The sequence below is a fragment of the Rattus norvegicus genome, chromosome 12 (genome assembly GCF_036323735.1).
Source record: "Rattus norvegicus strain BN/NHsdMcwi chromosome 12, GRCr8, whole genome shotgun sequence".
NCBI lineage: Eukaryota > Metazoa > Chordata > Mammalia > Rodentia > Muridae > Rattus > Rattus norvegicus.
Window position 1 is genome coordinate 7,314,003 of NC_086030.1, and position 21,279 is coordinate 7,335,281.

The window sequence follows — 21,279 nt, forward strand, 5'->3', positions numbered from 1 at the left end:
GAATGGATCGAACTGCCGATGCTAAACTATGGACTGAACTGCTGATTTTCAGACAACACAGATGGGAGTTGCTCCAAAGAGCCTTTCGAAACAGGTCCACTTCCCCCATATCCTTTTTTCCCCACTACCTCTGGTGGATGGTGGGCTAAAAGGGAGGTTAAAGCATTTAAGAGCCATCGTTAAAGATAGCCCTTAAAAAAATTAAAGTTACAATACTGTCTCAAAAATTATTTTTAACTAAAAGTAGAGTCCAGCACAATGTCTTGATGAGTAGAGGCACTTACTACTAAGTCTGGGGACCTGAGTTCAATCCCATGATCCATATGGTAGAAATAGAAAACTACTAAAAGGTCTTCTGCAACCTAAACATGCACATGCAAACACACACACACACACACACACACCACACACACACACACACACACACACACACACACACTGCACACAGACACGTTCTACTTTTCCAGAAGACCTAAATTCATTTCCCAACACCCACAAGTGAGAGCATCTGCACACCCAGTTCCAGAGAATCCAGTGCTTTCCTGTGGCCTCTCTGGGCACCAGGTACACACAGGATACACTGATCATGCAGACAAAACACCCATACACATGAAATAGAAATAAAAACCAAACAACAGAGAACATGGGGATCTTAGTGACTGAATCATTCGCAAGTATTACAGGGCCTGAGAATCTAGAAAGAATCCCCTTGTTACACAGCCTCCCTCCAGGAAAGGAGGAGGCTTTCAAGACTCCGGAAGTAAGAAAATGTCACAAGTCTGGGAAAGCTGAAATTAAAGACGTTTCACCCAGGTTCCTACTCCAAGGTCACTGTAACGCCTGCTGCTGCAGTGGAAAGGGCTCTGACCCACCTATGGCATGGCCTACGAGTCCTGCAGAGATCTCTCAGGCTGCAGCTTTCTGGAGTCCTCGATCATCCTGGAGTGTTGCTTTGGTGACACAGCTGCCTCTGAGCCTCCCCTGCTCCTGTAAGTAACCCCAATAAAAATGCACTGGTTCACCAAGCTGTCCCTGAGGAGAATAGTTACTTTGGTCTGTTGTGGACTCCCTATTTGGGGTGAGTTGAGTCAGGTAAGGCCTTGGTGTGGATGCAATGATCTGCTAGGAGCAAACAATGTTCATGACACAAATGACTATGCACGTGGGGAACTCCATGATACGTGCCTCAAGCTCCTGCTGATTCGAAGGTTGAAACAAAAGGATCCCCTGAGCTCAGGAGTTTCAGGCCAGCCTGGGGAACATAGACCTCCTCCCAAAACAATAAAAAATTAATTGGGCTTGGGATATGTCTCAGTTGGTATAGTGCTTTCCTAGCATGCATGAAGCTGTGGGTTCAAGCCCAAGACTATAAAACTGAACTGGTGGCACTGCCTGTAATTAAAACACTTAGGAGGTGGAAGTGGGAGAATCAGAAGTTCAAAGGTAGGCTTGGCTACTGAGTGTATGACCATCCTGGGCTAAATGAGGTCCTGTCTCAAAAGGGGAAAAAACCTTTCTTGAAGCACTGGAGATGAAGTCTTTGGTCTCATATATGCTTAACAAGTTCTCTATTATTGAGCTACATCCTCGGATTTCCCAAAACTACCTATAAGCACTTGAAAATAGAAATTGGGAGGGCTAAAGAGGTGGCTCAGTGCTGATTAAGAGCACTGGCTGCTTTTCCCTGGGTCCTGAGTTCAAATCCTAGCAACCACATGGTGGCTCACAACCATCTGTAATGGGATCCGATGCCCTCTTCTGGTGTGTCTGAAGACAGTGACAGTGTACTCATATATAATAAGTAAATAAATTGCTCTTTTAAAAGAAGAACAATTATCAATGTTAACTCCTGACCAAACTGTTCAGGTGCCCCTCCCCCTTTGAGACACGCTTCCTGTAACCGAGGCTGGCCTCAGAGTCACTGTGTAGCTGAGCTGAGGATGACCTTGAACTTGCCTTCCTGTCTTCACCTCCCCTGTGCTGGGGACTACAAGTGTTTATTGCCATATCTTTTTTTACCAAAGTGCTGAGGATCAAACCCAGGGCTTTGTGCATGCTAGGTAGGCACTGTACCCACTATACAAAGAGTTAAGATCTCAAACCTTAGACATCCTGACATTCTCTATTCTGAATAGACTCCTCTCTGTCTCCCCTCCTGCGTCTCTATCTTCAGCCTGAACTTTCTTGTAGCCTTTTGTGAATCAGGCTGTACTCCACTACTCTGCAGCCTCCTTCAGAGGGGAATCACTTCCCCTGCTGAAGGTATGATATCACCTTTCCTTCTATGACACATCCTTCCCTGCCCCACCCTATCCAAGGCCCATACCCACATCCTAGAGTAATCCATGTATTAAGTCTTGCTAGCTGTCAGTGATGGTTCATACATGGTCTATGCCCTCACTTACTTATTAAAAGAATCTAGGATCCGGCCAAGGTGGTGAGTGGGAGGTGAAGGTGGGAGGATCTGGAGTTCGAAGTCACCCTCTACTACATAGAAAACTTTGAGGCCATGCTGCTCTACAAGAGACTATCTCCAAAACAAAAAAAACAAAAAAAAAAAAAAAACTCAGAAAGTGGGAGGAGAAAGTGGAGGAGAAAAAGGAGGACAAGGAGGAGGAGTTTGGCAAAAGAATCGTAGTCCCATTCATTCATTCTTCAAGCATTTACAGGCAGCTCTTACGTGCGTGGCTCTGGACCTAAAGGAGACCTGACATCCCCTCCGATGCTCCACGCCCCATCCCCTCTCCGCCCCAGGAGAGAGAATGGTTGGGACAGGTGAGGGATATAATCGGGAGTTTTGACGCCAGATTCGCCCAGCAAGGGTAGGACCTGACCTAATCACCCGCCCGCCACACTGATCCTGGCTCTGAAGAGGAGCTTTCTAGATACGCCGGTTCTAAAACCTAAGCCAAGATCCCGGCCCTTGTCTGATCCCGCCTATTCCTTGCCTGGGACACGCCTCCTCATTAACTCCTCCATTTCATTCAGCCCAGGGCCTTAAGTCCTACCGCCCGGGACGCCAACCTCATTCCCAGTCTCATGACTCCATTGGTCAAATACGAGAGCCCGCCTTCCATCCGTGTCACTGACCGCTTAGACGTCAATCATTTTCATAGCACACCCCTCCCATCTCAACAGTTACCAGGGCCGAGGTTTGAAGAGCAGATAGTAATGGACGGCTCAGAACCTCTCATGATTGGGTAGAAATGCTAGCTCTGGGCGGGGCTTAGTGCCTCAGCAAAGGGTTGCTCAAGGCCGCAGCTTTCCTTCTGGGGCACACCTCTTGCCCGTCATTATTAGTAGTTAAGGTGTCGATCAATATTATTACTTGTTTTGATAGGCAAAATTAGACGTCTATCACAGATTCTCTCCTTTCAATTCGCTCCTCTCCTCAGAGAACCGTAGCCAGGGTCCGCCTCATGGGCTAGCTATGGATTGGTCAGATCCCATGTCATTCTTCTACAGTGGGTGGAGCCAAGGGCCTAAGGGGGTGGTGAATTGGTTGACTGGCTGGGGGGGCGGGGCAGTGGCTCCTGTCAGCGGGTGAAATGGCAGTGGCGGAGCCGGCGACGGCCGCGGTCCCCGGGGGTGGCTGATTGAAAGGGGCCGGGCCGCGGGGTTTGCGGGACCCCCGAGCAGACGCGACCGCGGGTAGGGGCATCGGACGACGCAGCGCAGGGACAGCGAGGCGAGGCGCGGCGATGGCGGCGCTCTCGGCGCAGGTAGGGCGGCCCCGAACCGGGCCTCTTCTCCTGGGGGCGTCAGTGCTGCGGGGCCCCGCGGGGAAGCCAAGCCAGGAGCATGACCTGGGGTCGCCTTGCCTCTAGAATCCGCGCTAGGAGCCTTGGCATTCCCAGCCCTGGACCCTGGAACTCCGGCCTCCGCCCACCCTCCTTCCTGATCCCCTCAGGATCCTTCCCAGGGCTTCTAGGACCTCATGTCTCTTCCTGACGTCCCCCACAGGCTCAAAACCTCTGTACATCGTCCCAGGACTCCTCTCATAACCTGTCCAGGGTTTCCCCATCCCCCAGTCTGCGGACCTGCCCCCCCCCATCTTACACACACACCACGAGCGTCCCCCTCCAGTCCACAACCTGAATCCAGGACCCCTCCCATCTGCACATCTCTTGCCTTTACATCCCCCGAAACCCCTCGCTTGGGTTCCTGTCTTCTGGATCTGGCCTACACCCTCATCCTCTCCAAGGAGACCAAGATCAGAGCCCTAGACTCTTTCCTTCTGACTCCACAGAAACCCATGCCTCGCCTCTTAAATGGAAAGATTCCCAACCGAATCCAGACACATCGCTCAGCCTTCTCGCTTGGCACCCCTCCTGTTCAAGTGCTCCACTGAAAAACAAAATCACTTCTGGTCTTCTGAGAGGACCATACACTGTTGCTGATCTTGAGCCATCTAGATTGCATCTTCCTGGAGAAACGAGTGCTCCGACTTCCCAAAAGATAATGCTGAATCCCATCCCCCATAGACACACCCTCCCAGTCCATCTTCTTGAGAGATACACAGTGGGGTCATTTAGATACCCCTAAATGTACAGGAACCTAGGGGTCCAACACAGACCCAGGCCCACGAGTGTTCTCTCTCTATAACACACACACACACACACACACACACACACACACACACACCCTTAAGAACTTCTACACACCTTGAGCCCAATACCCTCAACAGACCTCCTAATTCAGACAAAAGACAGAAGATTGTGGGGCAACAAGCTCTGTCCCCAGCAGCTAGCCTGTCCCTTCCACCCCATTCTCTTTGAGATGGGGACTACAGTGGGACTCCAGGGGGTGTCAGGGCCTAGAATCTACCTACCACAAATCTCTTCACTCTCTCTGTCTCTCCTTGCCTTACCCCTTTTCGTAGAAAGGACATTCTTTCCTATGCCAGTGTCCCAAAAGGAACCACTGCCCATTTCCAAATCAATGGCACCCCCTACACATACCATGGGGAGCGAGATCTTCCAGCTGCTCCTGGCCCCAATCCTAAAGTCTGACCAGACTGGTAGGACCAGCATCCCTGAGTCTACGGCATCTGCTGGCCTCAAATAATATAAACTGTGCTGCCATCTAAGGTGCTCATCAAGGCCCCATCTCTGAGAGCCCTGTGAGTTCTTTAACTCAACACCAATGTTTGGTCAAAATCAAACAGCTTCCTCCTAGCGTTTGGGATCTGCTCGGACTGGGTCAGACCTGCCAAAAGCAAGCACCTCTTTAAGGAATATTTTCAGAAGGGGAAAAAATATGAAGAGGACTGGGGGAACTGTTGAAAGGACGAGTGCTCTGCTTGACACCCCCAACCCTGAGTACACCACTCCCAACCAGTCTGTCCCAGCCAGACTCCCCACATCCCTCACTCTCTCATGGTTGTATTGGTTCTTCCCACCAATTCTGCCACACGGCTTTCATCCTAGGGTCCCACCTGTGGGTTCGCTCTGGGTTCCTGTGGTTGACTGTGGTGGTTTGGAAGGGATCGCAGGTGGCTTGGCCCTGGCGCAAGAACTGAGGCCCAAGACAGAGAGGAAAGAAGAGATTGCAGAACTGGCTGTAGTTTATAGGACTGCAGAGTGTGAGGAGAATCCAGAACAAGCCAGCTCCAAACAAGCATTTAGTTATGCCTGGAGAGACCCAGATAAAAAGCCTAGGTTTCCTCTTCCTTATAGAATATTTACAAACAAATTCTGGACGGATTTGAAAAAAATAAAACCTCATCTTGGCTTAGAGCCTCAGCTTCTCCATCTGGAAAATGGGGGTTTGGGGGATAAACCCTTAGAATAGTAGTACTCTGTGCTGTAAGGGAGATTAGGGTGTGGCCTTGTTTCCTGAGAGCAGTGAAAAGAACACTGGGGTTTAGCAGAACAGTCACTTAGCAAAGTTGGTATCGTCACCGGCCCTGACCTCCCTGTCCTCAGTGGATTAAAGAACTTAGCCATCTTACAGGAGGCTGGCTTAAATCAGGGCTGAAAGAATGAAGAAAAAAGACGGTCTGTTATGGGACTTGTAGTCACACAGGGGTCTCTTGGAAGGCTTGAAAGGACTGAGGACATGGGGAAGTCCCGGCCAGCCATCCTGATGGACATGAGATAGAAGTTTATCATGTCCATTTGAGAGCGAGAGTGCACGAAAAGACTTGAAGGTCATGTGGCCCATGGGAAACTGCAAGACCTCCTCCCATTCCCCAGGGGACTTTGCACAGATGGATGCAGCAGGGTAGACAGGGCCCCTGGGATAGACTGTGAACTCTATAGAAAGTACCAGAAGGCTTCAAGTTTTTGAGTAGAACCCACACAGCTTTGCTGTGTCCTGAGGATATGGATACATTGTCTTTTGTATCTGTGCTTTGATAGGTACTGGTGGATGAGAAACCCATCTCCTTGTAGAATATAATGTCAGTGTTTATGGGTGATAACCCCACTGTGCCCAGGGAATTGAGCCGGGTGTCCTGTATCTAAAGCCTGCACACCCAGCTTGGGGAAGAATTGGACCCAGAAGCATACATTGACTGAGCTCATGCCTGTGTTTGCTGTGTCAAACATAATTTGCATATCATCTCATTTAATCCTGAGCAACCGGAAGGAGTCAGTGCTCTAGTGGGTGCCTTTGCTATCACGCTGCTGCTGCTGCTGCTGCTGCTGCTGCTGCTGCTGCTGCTGCTGCTGCTGCTGCTGCTGCTGTAGGAATGCAGGAGACAGAATTACTTACCCTGTACTGCTGTAAGGGCTCTGAGAAAGGACCAGGGCATCCCTAGGACATCCAGGAAGGTGTGACGGGAATGCCTTGTGGATGCATTCACCAAGCAGGCACAGCAGGATAGGGTGTTCCAGAAGAACTTGGATGGACTGAGAACCAGCACAGTTCTTTCAAGGGATGTGTGACTTCTGGGGGTGGACGGATGGGTGGACGTATGGGTGGACGGATGGATTGACGGATGGGTGGATGAGCTTTATCCTTCCAGCCAGAGTATGCCACATGTGATCTATCAAGCACTCGTGGTCAAAAGGGGATCTGAAATTGGAAAAGTTGGGAGAAGGTACAAACCATACCATCTCCAGGAAAGCCAAAATCAAGCACTAGAAAGAAGGAAGTTGTTAAGAGCTAGCATGCTCCCTGTGTCCACCCCAGTTGGAAAAGAAACCTATCCCTCAGAGGAACATTTCCAGTGCCCTTTTAGCATATTTAGCCTGCACTTTACTGTCTGTTCTAAGCATGTATCCATGCACTTGAAAAATCTTTTGTTTGTAGGTGACATGGTGGGTGTATGTGAATATTTCAAGTATGAGTTAACACACGTGTGTGTATGTACATGTAGAGTCCCAGATCAGCCTTGGGTGTCATTCTTTAGGATCTGTTGTAAGCTGCCACGTAGGTACTGGAAATCGAGCTCTGGTTCTGTGCAAGAGCAGCCAGTGCTCTTAACCACAGAGCCATCTCTCCAGACACTGTCTACCTTGTTTTTTGAAAGAGATCTCTCATCTGGGTGGTGGTTGGTGCATGCTGGTTAGTCCCAACACTCAGGAAGCAGAGGTAGGAGAATCTCTGTGAGTTCAAGGACAGCCCATTCTACAGAGTCAGTTTAAGGACAGCCAGGGCTACATTGAAAAACCCTATCTTGGCAGAGGAGTGTGGGGAGAGATCTCTGGCTAGGCCCCAGGGACCCTCCTGCCTCTGCTTCCCAAGAACTGATATTACAAGCACACACCACTGTGTGTGGCCTTTCATAGGGATGGTAGCCCTGAAACTCAAGTCCTCATGCTCTCATGGAAAGTACTCAACTATCTCCCTGGCCCTCTAAAATAGGATCCTTAAGTAGTTGGTGTTTGCCTGTGTGTATGTCTGGTGTACTTGTATGTTTGGCAAATGGACACAAGTGTCTGTGAAGATGCACTTGTGTGCCTGTCCCTGTGGAGGGCAGAGTGTCTTCCTCTGTTCCTGTCCACTTTCACCCACTAACACAGGGTCTCTTGATAAATCTGCAGCTCTCCAGTTTGTCTAGCTAGCCAGCTTGCCTAGAGATCTCCTATCTCTGTGCCCCAAATGCTTGAATTACAAATGGCCACCATCCCTTCTCTGCTTTTTTTTATTTTTAATAATTTTTATGTGTATCCCTGATTGGCCTACATGTATGTCCATGCATTTTGTACAATTCCCACAGCTAAAAGAGGGAATTAGGTCCTCTGAAATTAGAGTTACGGACAGTTGTCAGTCTTAGTGTGGGAGCTGTGCAAGAGCCGCCAGTGCTCTTAACTATTTCTTCAGCCCCTCCCGCTCATCTTTGACCTGGCTTCTATGAGTCTAAACACTGCTTTTACAACAAACACTTTATCCATGGAACATCTCCTCAGAACCCCCATGAAGTATTTTCACCGATACCTGTCATGATACACAGCCCATGAGCAAATCCCATGAAAGGAGGGGGGCTATCTGTGTTTTTCACAGGTGAATTCCAGATTCACAGAGCAGCTTCTCAGTTAAATGTGTTTGATTTTACAAGCTAATGGGCTTCCCTCCCTTAGCCATTTCTGCAACAGAAAGAGGTCAGATCTGTCTGCCTCAGGTAATGTTAATCAAGCTGCCTCGCCCATGCCCACCATCCAGCCCAACAAGCCCAGAAAGCTGGCACAGATGACAGAGAAGTATATCTCCACCTGTGCACCTGCCACGGGAAGCCCTTGGGAAAGGGCTTTGATGTTCTTCCTGTCATTTTCAAGGACATTAAAATAGAGAAAATGAAGAAATTTACTGCCAAGTGAACCAGTTGCAGTGGCAGGAAATAAGCTGATAAGGGCACACAACGTAAACTTTTTTTTTTTTACGTCACGTGAATTTGTAGGTCCACCCTCAGGTCGCCACCTGAAGTGTGTTGCTGTTACTGCTCCTGTTCTTCCCAACAAAAGTGATTATAGTTTTATAGTGTTTAGTCCTTAAACATTGTCACCATTAAGGGACAATTTGCCCTGGACTGTGGAGTCCTCAAGGAACTGTCCATCCAGCAGGGAATAAATATAGGCCACTGCTGATCCTAAACACAGGACAAAAGTGGGAGTGGAAAAAATAAGAGTAGGGGAGGAGGGAGGGAGGGAGGGAAGGGGGAGAGAAAGAGTGTTGGTTGAGTACTATCATTAGCCCTGTTTACAGATTGAAATGTCATGATACCCTGGGTCACAGGAGTATAGGAGGAGCTAAATGATCTAGAATAACTATCTACACTGCTCGAATATGAAAACTTGCAGAACATCTTGAAGAAATGGGTAAAACTGACAGGGTATGTAGCACCATTGGTAGAATGCTTGCTTAGCATGCACAAAGTCCTGGGTTCAATCCCCAGCACTATAAAAACCAGATTTCATAGCTGTTCTATCTTCATTTCTATTGCTGGATAAAGTACCATGGCCAGAAGTTTGAAAGACAGCTCAGCAATTACAGTACCTGCTGCTCTGCACAGGAACTAAGTTCACTTCCCAACATCCGTGCTGCGGGACTTACAACTCTCTAACTGGGTGTCTGATGCCCTCTTCTTGTACCCTCCAGGGGTGCCTATATTCATATACATACACCACACAGAGACACAAGTACACACTACACATAATTAAAAATAAGATTTCACTGGGCATGGTAGCACATGCCTTTAATCTGAACACTTTAAAACCCAAAATAAATACAAATGAAAAAATTTTTGGGAGGGAGGATGTTTGTTTGGTTGGTTGGTTGTTGTTGTCATTGTTGTTAAGACAGGGCTTCTCTGTGTAGCCCTGCCCACTCTGGAACTCTGTAGACTAGACTGGGAACTCAGAGATACTTCTGCCTCTGCCTACCAAGGACTGGGATTAAAGGCTGTACCACCACCACCTGGCAATAAAATGAATTTTCAAAAAAGACCCCAATCAAAATAACGAGAGAAGAAGGGTTTATTTTGGCTTACGATTCAAGGTTACAGCCCATCATTTCGGGGAAGTTGGAGCAGGAACTTAGATGACTATCAAGAGCAGAGAATGTCCATGCTGCCTACTTGCTTAACTTTTGCTCAGCAAGATTTCTTTACTCTCAAACATTCCAGAGCCCAGCATAGGGACTGGTGTCACCCACAGTGGGCTCTTGTCATTTAACAGTCAAGACAGTCCCCAACAGATATACCCACAGGCTGACTTGATTTAGGCAATTGTGGAATTGAGACATTCCTCCCTGGTGATTCTAGGTTACAGCAAACTGTCATTTAAAACTAATCTGCTTGGTGGTCTATATCTGTCATCTTAGCACTCAATAAGTGGAGGCAGGGAGATAGGGACTTCAAGGTCATACTCTTTTACATATCAGGTTTGAAAGCATCCAGAGCTATATATGATTTCTATCTCAAAAAGAAGAGGAGGAGGAAAAGGAGGAGGAGGAAGAGGAAGACAAGGAGAAGGAGAAAGAAGAGGAGGAGGAAGAGAAGAAGAAAATTTAAAATAGCTAAAATGAAAGTGAGAAGAAAGCAATCCTCAATGTTGTCCTTGTTACCCCAGGAACTATATAGCCTACCCTTTGCCAAACAAAAGAGCTGAAAACCAGCCTTACCATTGCCCCAGGATTTGGGGACAGCCACAGCAGTGATGGTCTGCTGACCAGTTTGGAAAAATTGGGGTCAGGTAGCACTATTCCAAGCTTCAGATCCTGAACTGAATCTATGTTTGTGGTAATCCTGGGAGGGAGGGGATCTGAAACAAGATATTTTCAATTTTCAGTTCAATTCAAATTTTTCAAAAGGGAATTTTGGGGTCTTTATTCCTCTTCATGATGCCATGCACCCCATAGAAGTTGCACATGTAGGCATGCTGGCTCACTGCGCTGAAAAACAGTAGCTGTGGATTCCCACGTGCTGTCTCAGCACTTTGGAGCAGCCACAGCACAGCTGCAGGGCAGAGCATGGACCCACACATGCTGGCCTCAAACTCAGAGATTCTCCTGCCTCTGCCTTCTGAGTGCTGGGATTAAAGGTGTGCACCACCATGCGCAACTTTGTTTTCGTTTTCTTGTTGTTGCTTGCTTTTTTGAGATAGGAGAGGGTTTTATGTTAGCATCAATCTCCCTATATAGCTGAAACTGACCTTGAGCTCCTGGTCTTCCTGCCTCTAACTTCTGAGTATTGAAATGACAGGCATAAACCACCATGTCAGGTTTTATGGAAGGGGGATATTTGTGCAAGTGCACACACCTGTACATGTCCACAGAGGTCAAAGAAAGGAGTCAGAGTCTTCCTCTCTCACTCTGACTTACTCCTTTGGAACGGGGTCTCTCCCTGAACCTGGAGCCCACATTTTCAGACTAGGCTAGCATCTAGCAAATCCAGCAATAGTCTTACTTCTGGCCCTTACAACACTGGGGTTACCACAGCACTGTTCTGCTTTGTCATTTGGGTGCTGGGATCAGAACACAGGTCCTCATGGTTAAGCAGCAAGTACTCTTAACCACCGAGCCATCCTTCTAGCCCACACACCTGGTTTATGTGGTGCTGGGGATGGGACCCAGGGCTTCATATATGCTAGGCAACCATGCTGCCAACTGAGCCACGTCCCTGGCCCATATACATATATAATAATATTATGTTATATATGTTATATGTTAAATATAATATACATATATTTTAACCATATACTGTTTTTAAAATACAAATGTAGAGAATGCAGAAGCATCATGGATGACCTTAGAGCAAAGACTGGAGAGAGAAAACCAAGTTCAAATCCTCTTCTGATGACAGAATTGGGGTACCAACCAATGACCCTCTCCCTACCAGTATGGTGCTTTTTTATTTTCTAATATTTTATGTTCTTTTCTTTATTTTTCTAACTAACCTTGTACACAATCTTTTTTGAGCAATATTCTGTGAGGTTGGGGATGTAGTTCAGTAGTAGATAACTTGTCTAGCATGAAGTCCTTGGTTTGATCATGAGTAGCACAAATACAAGTGTATTAGCATATATATATATGTGTGTATATATATACATATATATATATAGTATAACTTTTATAATTTTGGATGAGGTTTTTTTTTTTGAGATAGGATCTCTTGTAGCCCAGGATGGATTTGGATTCATTATGTGACCAAATGACCTTATTACATTTTTATTTTATGTGCAAATGTGTATGTAAGAGCAGTACATGTTATTAACTACTGAACCATCTCTACAGTCCCTAAAGATTTTTATTTTTATTCACATGTATATGAGTCTGATTAAGTTTGTGTGCATGAACATGTGCATGTGGATGTCTGAAGAGGCCATCAGGTCCCATAAAGCTGGAGTTGCAGGCTGCTGACAGCTGACTGACCTGGGTACTAGGAACCTAACTCAGGTCCTCTGAGAGCAGCAAGAGTTCTTAGCTGCTGAGCAAACTCTCCAGTCCAACACCCTGATTTTTAACACACATTTTTTGTTTATTGGATATATATGTCTGTATGACGTGTTTAGGCATGCAAGTGCATGCACTTTATGCATGTGGAAGTTAAAAGACACCCTGAAACATCTGACCACGTCATCCATGTTGTTTGTTGTTAGGCTGGCTGGGCCTGAGAGTTGCTATGACTTCTCGTCTCCCTACCTCCTGTCTTGCCACTGGAATACTGGGATTGCAGACATGCACTACTTCTCCAGCTTTACAAGTGTTCAGGGGATTCAAACTCAAGTCCTCAAACATACCCAGCAAGTACTTTATCCATTGATCCATCTCCCCCACCTACCTCTAGTGCCCATTTTTTGTCCCTATGATAGCTATTATATTTCCTCCAGCTGCTCAGGGCTATGGCACCTCCTTGTAATGCCCTTGTTTCTGATGACCTTCACAGGCAAGAGGTCTGGTTGCTATCTCACGCAGTGTCCCTTCATCAGGACTTCTCTGGCATCCTCATAGTTAGAGTGAAGCAATGACTTCAATGGAGAAAAACCACAGAATTAAAGCACCCTTCCCCATCACCTACTGTCAAGGGCATATGATATCCTTATAAGGTTACTGTTGCTACTGACCCTGATCACCTCTCTGAACCACATGGGAATTTTTGTCTTGATTCATTCAACAAATGTTTACTGAGCACCTGCCAAATTCTAATAGTACATTAAGGGATTACAGCAAAAAAATTAAGATACTGCTTTGTCCTCAAATCATAATAAGGCAGGCAAGGACAGATGCCATCGGCACAAGATTTATGTAGGGGGCTGGGGAAACTGCTCAGTTGTCAAGACATGCCCTGTACAAGGACTGGAGGTCAGATCCTTGGTACACACCTAGTGCCTGATGGGTGTTATGGCCCACCTTTAATTCTGTCTAGGTAGGCTAGCAATGTAGATGAACTCTGAGTCTAAGTGTGAGTTCCTGCCTCATCTATAATGTGAACAATTGAAGAAGATGTCAGATATCAACCTCTGTTCTCTCTGCATGCATCCTAGTGCATATAAGTCCATCCCCCTCCCCATGTGCAAGCACTCACACACATATATACATAGTCGTGTGTGTTGGGGGGAAGCATGTATGTTGGGCTAAGGTGTGGGTGTAGTTAAACATTAGGATGGTAGAACGAGATTGACAGACTGCATAGTAAGCATGCTTGGGGCTGTGGGCTGGAGAGAGATTTCAGTGGTTAAGAGCATTTATCGCTCTTGTCAGCTTCAGTTCCCACACTCACATGATGACTTACAACCATCCTTAACTCCAGTTCCAGAGAATACAACACCCTCTTCTAACATCTGAGGGCACCAGGTATACCTTTATATATGCAGGCCAAGCACTCAAACACATAAAATGAATATAAGAAATGAAAAAAAGAAAAAAAAAAAAAAGAACGTTCAAAGCTGGAGGGATGGCTCAGTAGGTAAAAGCACTTACCAGCAAATGTGACAGCCTTAGTTCAGTCCTAGGGATGGAGCACAGAAATGACCTCATAAATGGCCCTCACACCTTCACACACACGTCGCCACACACATCCACACCACTAAATTAATTAATTAGTTAATTGAAAGTAATTAATTAATTGTTTTTAATTGAAAAATGGAATTCTCGGAGAATCAGAACTGCAGCTCAACTAACAGAATGCTCACCCAGAATGCTCCAGGCCCTGGGTTCTATCCTAGTACCATACGAAATTGAGCATGGTGATGACACCTGTAAACAAAACAAAAGAATAGAGAGGGAAGGAGGAAGAAAGAATGTGTTGGATTCAACTACATATAGTAGGCCAAAGGGGTCTTTCCAAAATCTCACCCTAGTTCACAAGCCCTAAAAGAGAAGGCTTTGATTAGTGCAGGATTGTTTTGACTTCCTCTGGTGTTCCATCCCTCTCCTAACTTTGTTTTGTTTTATTTTCTTTCTCAGTGCTGGGGATTTTTTTTTCCAGTACAGGACCTCATGCATGCTAGGCAAGTGTCCTCCACTGAACTACATTCCCATTTCTTTTATTTTTATCTTTTTTAAATTTTGGAACAAGGTATCATGTTTCCTAGGCTGATTTGGAACTCATTGTATAGCCAATAGCAATTTGAACTCTCCAGCCTAGCTGGACCTCGAACTTGTAGTCCTCCTATATTAGCCTGCTGAGTAACTGTGATTACCCTACCTGATGGCTGCTGTGCCTTAGTTCCTTTGCAGCCTACCTTATCCTTCATCTTTTTGATTGAGGCGTAATTCATATAACAAAAAAAGATCAACCTAAAGTTTACCACATGCATATTGTTGTACGGCCATCACCATTACCTACCATCTAGGCAGTCATTCTACTTGGTCCTCTGTCTCTGCCCCAGGAAAGCACTAATCCATTTCTTAACACTATAGTTTCCTCTAATCTGCATACCTAAGGGGAAATATAACCACCTATAACTTGAGTCTCTCACTGAACATAGCATACACCCATGTTGTAGTATATGTCAGTATATCATTCCTTTTTGTGACTAATATCCCAGTGTGTGTCTTGGTTGATGCACTCCTCCACTGATGGGCACTTGCATCATTTGTACTTTGTAGCTACTGTGAGCAGCACTGTGCACTTTTATGTACACTAACAAGTACACTTTTACACGGGGATACTTCAACGTCTTGGGCAGACGTCTAGTAGGAAACTACGGGATCCTACTGAAACTTATAACTTCGAGAAACTCTCTGGCTGTTCCATTCTGAGCATCATACACATTTTGAGTGACTGTTTCGCCAGGAAGATCAAGAGTGACTCCTGCCTTAGGGTAAGAGGTCATCAAACCTTGTGAAGGAGCTGGGGAATGATGGAGCTGTTGAGGGCCAGCTGGCGATCCTGGATAGCCACTGGTAGAAAGAAAAAACAAAAAAGCATCTACATTCGTTTGTTTGGATTCTGACAATGGGGCTGGAGAGATGCTCTTTTGGTTGTTCTTGCAGGGGACTCAGGTTCTACTCCCAGCACGCACACAGTAGCTTACAACCATCCTTAACTCCAGTTCTAGAAGACCCAGTGGCTTCTTTTAGCCCCCATGGGCACCAGGTACACATGTGGTATACTTACATACAAGCAGTAAATATTCATGCACAGAAAATAAATCTTTAGAAAAATAAAATTAAAATAAACCCTAAGAGTGCACTGGGGATATATTGGACTAGCGTGCACACAATCTTGGATTCTGTCTCTGTATAAACTGGTCAAGATTACAGAGGCCTTTTATCACAGTATTTTGTTATCATGGTATTTAGAAGATGGAGGCAGAGAGACCAGGGGTTCAAAGCCATCCTTGGCTGCTTAGTGAGTCTGAGGCCAGCCCAGGCTACAGGACACCCTTGCAAGGTAACTAAGAAGACCTGGCCAGAGAGGAAGAGAAGCAGGTGGCTCTCCTTATTAACTAGAGAGAAAAGCTTCAAGAGAGAGAGAGAGAGGAGAGAGAGAGAGAGAGAGAGAGAGAGAGAGAGAGAGAGAGAGAGGAGAGAGAGAGAGAGAGAGAGAGAGAGAGAGAGAGAGAGAGAGAGAAATGACAGCCAGCAATGCCCACATGCCAGAGAGGGAAAAGGAAGAGGAACTCAGAGACACTTGACATCTGGACTTTTCAGGGGTTGGGGATTTGGCTCAGCGGTAGAGCGCTTGCCTAACAAGCGCAAGGCCCTGGGTTCGGTCCCCAGCTCCGAAAAGAAAAAACAAAAAAACAAAAAACAAAAAACAAAAAAAAACCATCTGGACTTCTCTATCCTCCTCAGTTGCTGGCCACCAGCACCATGTTTGCTCAGCCCTCTGTTCTGACTCAGCTTCAGAAGCCATGAGCCAGACAGATGTGGTGGCTCCAGTTGTGAATCCCAGCTCTCAGGAGGCTGGAGGAGGGTCACAAGCTTGAGGCCCACCTTGACTGCTGCCTTAGGTTCTTTTCTGTTGTTGTGATTCAATATCCTGACAAACGCACCTTCAGGGAACGGGGTTTGTTTTGGCTCACCATTTTGTGTCATCCATCATGTCAGGCAGCAGAACTTGTGGGAACACACGGAGCTCACAGTCTGGAAGCACAGAGTAACAGGCTCTGGTGATTTGCTCACTTTCTCTTAGTCCCACAGGGGGCTTCCCACCTCTGTTAAATTAATCAAGAGAAGCCCACCAGCCATGCCACAGGCCCATAAAGCTGATGAGTTAGAGTGTGAATATCAATGAACCTCGAGAGAATGTGTGTGGGTGACTAGTAACCTGTCTGTGTGTGAAGGAGTACATCTGTACCCCAAGAGTATAAACTGAGTATGTGTGTATGTGTTGTCTGTGTTTCAGTATATATGAATGTATGTCTAAGTAGGTGTAGGTGAGACTGTATGTGCATAAATGTCTGTGAATATATGGATATCCAAGTGTGTATGCGTGGGCGGGTGGAGCCCATCCTGAGGCTGCTTCTCAGGGACAGGTATGAGATAGTCCCAGGCTACCTAATTATCCTAATCAGTGCCTTTGCCCTGAGCTGTCAATGCTTCCCATGTTCAGCAGTAGCTCTGGAGCCCTCGTCTGCCTTTTCTATGTCCTCCCACTTCTGGAGGCTAGTTCTTCCTAGCCTCTCTACCTTAGCACTTTGTGGCCACAGCCCTGCTAGCCACACATTGACACAGCAGGAGGTCCTGTAGCAGCCCCTCTGTCTGTCTGTCTGTCTGTCTGTCTGTCTGTCTGTCTGTCTGTCATTCCCATCCCACTTCACCCCCAGAAATGATTAACTCCTAGTTCAGCAGTTTATAACTGCTTAAAAACCTTTGGAACTGGTGATCCTCAGCCAGCCTGGCACTCACCGAGTTCTATAACCCTGGGCTGAGGAGGGATTAAAGTGCCTGCTATGCAAGTTTTAGGACTGGTGTTCCAATCTCCAGAGCCCACAAAAATGCCAGATCCAGCTCACAAGCTCTGAGTTTTGCTTGACAGACTCCACTTCAATGAATAAGGTAGAAGAGTGATCAAGGATGATTCCTGACAAGAATAATTCGACCTCAGAACTATACACACACACACACACACACACACACACACACACACCTTCTGTTTACACTTTATTTCTGTGTCTAGAGTTGCACATATGTGAGTAAGTGTGCTTGTGGAGGCCAGAGTATAGCCACAGCTGCTGTTCTTCAGATGCTGTTCACTTTGCTTTACATCTGTCTTTATGTCTTACTTTTATATGTGTGTCTGTGTGAATGTACGGCATGTTTGCCTGCTCTTGAAGGCCAGGAGGAACCTAAACCCCTGGAGCTGGAGTTACAGGCTCCTGGGAACCACCTAATGTGGGTGCTGGGAGCCACACTTGGAAAGAGCACTAAGTGCCCTTGACCACTAAGTCGTAGCTGAGGTTATCACCTTGGTTTTTGTTTGTCATTTGTTTTGGGGTTTTTTTTTATGTTACTGTTATTGTTTGGAGGTATTATTGTTGTTGTCTATTTAAGACAACAATGATCTGAAATTTAGCAGTTTAGCTAGTCTGGTTAGTCAGTCTTTACCTCCCCAGCACTGAGATTAAAGCACACACTACCACCCAGCATTTTTTACATGGGTTTTAGAGATTGAACGTGGGTCCTCATCCTTATGTGGCAAATGCTTTACAGACTGAGCCATCTCCCTACCTTAGCCTTTGTTTTTGTCACCAGACAGGCCAGTGTCCTCAACAGTCCCTAGAAGGCTAGGCTGATGACCCCAGGAAAAGTAGGAAAGAAGGCTTGGCATGTGAATACTGGGACTGGGATACCCCTCTGCACCATCAGCCCCCCTGTGCATTCCCTAAGGCACCAATTCTTGGCACTTTGATGTGGCCTTGGCTTCCCAGCCCAAGGAGCATTACTGTCCCAGCCATTGACAGCAGCAGACAACAGTAGAACTAACTGCTTGATCTGTGCCAACAACAAACTGCTCTTGAGACAGGGCAAGTCAAATGCTATCATGAGACTCCTAAGGAAAGCCAAGGACAGAACACCGTCAAAAAAAGATCACCCAGGGTCTGGAGAGATGGCTCAGTGGTTAAGAGCACTGGCTGCTCTTCCAGAGGTCGTGAGTTCAAATCCCAGCAACCACATGGTGGATCATAACCATCTGTAATATGACCTGTAATAGGACCTGATGCTCTCTTCTGGTGTGTCTGAAGACAGTGTCCACATATAAATAAAATAAATCTTTTTTAAAAAGATCAGCAGAACAGGGGCTTCTGTATACCTCTGAAGTTTCACATTAGATCCTTAGGACCTCCAGTGACAGGAAACCTCTGGCCCAGGCCTTGCTGCTAGATTTGAGCTTTGGCTGTTGATTGTAGCACATAGAATGTATAATCCAAGTAGGGGTGGACCAGGGGTGGGACGTCTGGAATGATGGACTGTTCTCAAGATGCACAGGCAGACTTTGCTAGCCCCGAGCTGACAGTGGACATCTCCCTAGTGCTAACAATATGTATCTCCCACCACCAGATAGAGTTGTAACCTGGTATCTCCCTGGCTGATGAGCCTGTCCACCATGGCAAGCCCCACTCTGAGCCCCGACTCCTCATCTCAGGAGGCCCTGTCAGCACCCACCTGCTCCCCAACCTCTGACTCCGAGAACCTCAGCCCAGATGAGCTAGAACTACTGGCCAAGCTTGAGGAGCAGAACCGGTAAGTGGGGAGGAGGAGGGCCAATTCCTGGACCCTTCACACTCAAAGCTAGACCTGGGCTACATAGAATAACAGCTACCACGAGATGCTTAAAGAATGGTTGCATCCTCCCAGTGTGGGCTGCATAAACTGGTTTCTTCATTCAGAAGAGGAAATCCACTTTTCAAAAGGACAAATGAGTCTAGCTTTCCTTTACAAGGCCATTTTTTGAAGGAAGATGTTAACGATCACACCTGCTTCTGTCTTATGGGTCTTGGGGGGGGGTGTCTTTGAGTTTTCTACCTATAGAATCTCCTCCCTGGGGAATCTAGGCAGAAGCTCTACTGCTAAACCACACTCCCAGGCCCTCGCTGTGGGATTCTAGGGGAATGCTATACCACAGAGTCCTGTCCTCAGCCCCTTAGTGAGGTATTCGAGGTGGGGGCTCTACTGCTGAGGGACAGTCTTGGACTCATACCATTACTCAGGAGTGAAGTAAATCCAGTAGATCAGGAGACACTGGCCACAAGTAAAAAGGTACTTTATTACTTACAGTTCCCAAAAGGAGAGGAGGCAGACCTGTCAGTCAGGAGGCAGACAAGAGCCTGAGGGAAACGCTGGCGAGAACCTTTGTATTGGTTTCCATGGGCAGAAGTGGGTGAGATAGGGCAGGCGAGCATCGAGTCACTGACTTGAAGCATTTCTGTCTGGCCCCGGATGCTGGGTACTCAACCCTGAGATAATCTGAGCAGAGTGTAAAAGCTCGAAGGAGGAAGAAGTCAGGAATGGCTCTGGATTGGCTGATTTGCATAGGAGAACATTCACTCACATACAGGCCAGTCCTATTGTCAATAACTGCCTAGCCCTAGGAAGAACACCCCAGTCCCTCCATACCTCCAGAGTATATACAGCTGTCAAAAGTATCCTAAAAGCATCTCAGCATGTGGAAGGCTAGAGCGGGAACATCAAGAGGGTGAGCCAGCCTGAGCTTTGTAGCCAGATCCTGTTTTAAAATACAGGGCTGGACTTATCCATGGTAGAGCACTCACAGGCCCCTAAACTCAATCCCCATTTCAAAAACTAGTTAACGGAAGGATGCTGGAGAGAAGTCGTAGTGGTTAACAGCCCTAGCTAATTGCTGCTCCAGAAGACCCGGGCTCAATTCCCAATATTCACATGGCCGTTTGTAACTCCAGTTCCAGGGGACTGGATGCCCTCTTCTGACTTTGGGGCACCACGCACATAGTGGTACTTAGATACAGACAAAAACACCTAGAATACAAACAAAATAAAATATTTAAAAATAAGAATGACAGGGGCTGGAGAGATGGCTCAGCGGTTAAGAGCATCTGACTGCTCTTCCAGAGGTCATGAGTTCAATTCCCAGCAACCACATGGTGGCTCACAACCATCTGTAAAGAGATCTGATGCCCTCTTCTGGTGTATCTGAAGACAGCTACAGTGTACTTATATATAATAAATGAATAAATCTTTTAAAAAAAATAAGAATGACAGGCAGTGGTGGTACCTGTTTTTAATCTCAGCTCTCAGGAAGCAGATGCAGGTGAATCTCTGAGTTTGAAGCCAGCCTGGTTAAGTGAGTGAGTTCCAGGACAGCCAGGGCTATGAAGAGAAACCCTGTCTCAAAAAAATCAAAATAATAAGAAGAAGAGTTATTAATTAAAGAGGAAGAAGGAGGGGAGATAGCTTAATCTTTAAAATGCTTGAATGTGATCCCCAGAATCTGTCGTAAAAAGTAATTATACTCAGCATTTAATCCCAGCACTCAGAAGGCAGAGGCGGGTAGATTTCTGTGAGTTTGATGACAGCCAGGGCTACATAGGGAGTTCCAGGCCAGCCAGGGCTACATAGTAAGACCCTATCTAAAGCAAAAACAAACAAAAACCTCGTCAGGAAATTCCAGCAACAAGAGATAGGGACAGGCAGATCCCCAAGGCTCACTAGCCAGCCAACCTTGCCTAATTGGAGAGGTGCAAGTTCATGAAAGGCCTGTCTCAAAAATAAAACGGACTCCTTAACAGTATCAAAGGTTGGCCTCTTGCCTTCTCATGAATGTGCAAACACATGCATGTGCATACAGAGAAAGAAGAGAGAGGTGGAAGGAAGGAGAGAGAAGAGAGAGAAAGGGTGTGGTTAATACAACCCCAGTGTCCTGGGTATCTGTAAGTGCCCTCAGCAGAACTTGCATGGAACCCCTCTAGA

General features: G+C 46.5%; 1 protein-coding gene and 1 long non-coding RNA gene across 7 annotated transcripts in view; one reads left to right on the forward strand and one right to left on the reverse strand.

Annotated features, from left to right (window-relative positions):
• The window catches only part of LOC103690865 (uncharacterized), a 30,615-nt gene extending 27,287 nt beyond the window's left edge, over window positions 1-3,328 (reverse strand). The window contains exons 1-2 of one of the 3 annotated variants that reach the window (XR_010056677.1): window positions 2,406-3,328; window positions 873-987 (exon numbers count right to left, since the gene is read on the reverse strand). This is a non-coding gene — a long non-coding RNA (uncharacterized LOC103690865). Of the gene's footprint in view, window positions 1-872; window positions 988-2,102; window positions 2,342-2,405 lie in introns of those variants that run through there. The other 2 variants (XR_010056676.1, XR_001840613.3) reach the window with 2 other exon arrangements.
• Window positions 3,329-3,471: 143 nt separating this feature from the next.
• The window catches only part of Evi5l (ecotropic viral integration site 5-like), a 38,972-nt gene continuing 21,164 nt past the window's right edge, over window positions 3,472-21,279 (forward strand). For 2 of the 4 annotated variants that reach the window (XM_039089909.2, XM_039089910.2), the window contains exons 1-2: window positions 3,493-3,722; window positions 18,895-19,077. In XM_039089909.2, coding sequence (XP_038945837.1) covers window positions 18,926-19,077 — 152 coding nt within the window. In that variant the 5' untranslated portion in view covers window positions 3,493-3,722; window positions 18,895-18,925. Of the gene's footprint in view, window positions 3,723-18,894; window positions 19,078-21,279 lie in introns of all 4 variants that reach the window. The other 2 variants (XM_039089908.2, XM_039089907.2) reach the window with 2 other exon arrangements.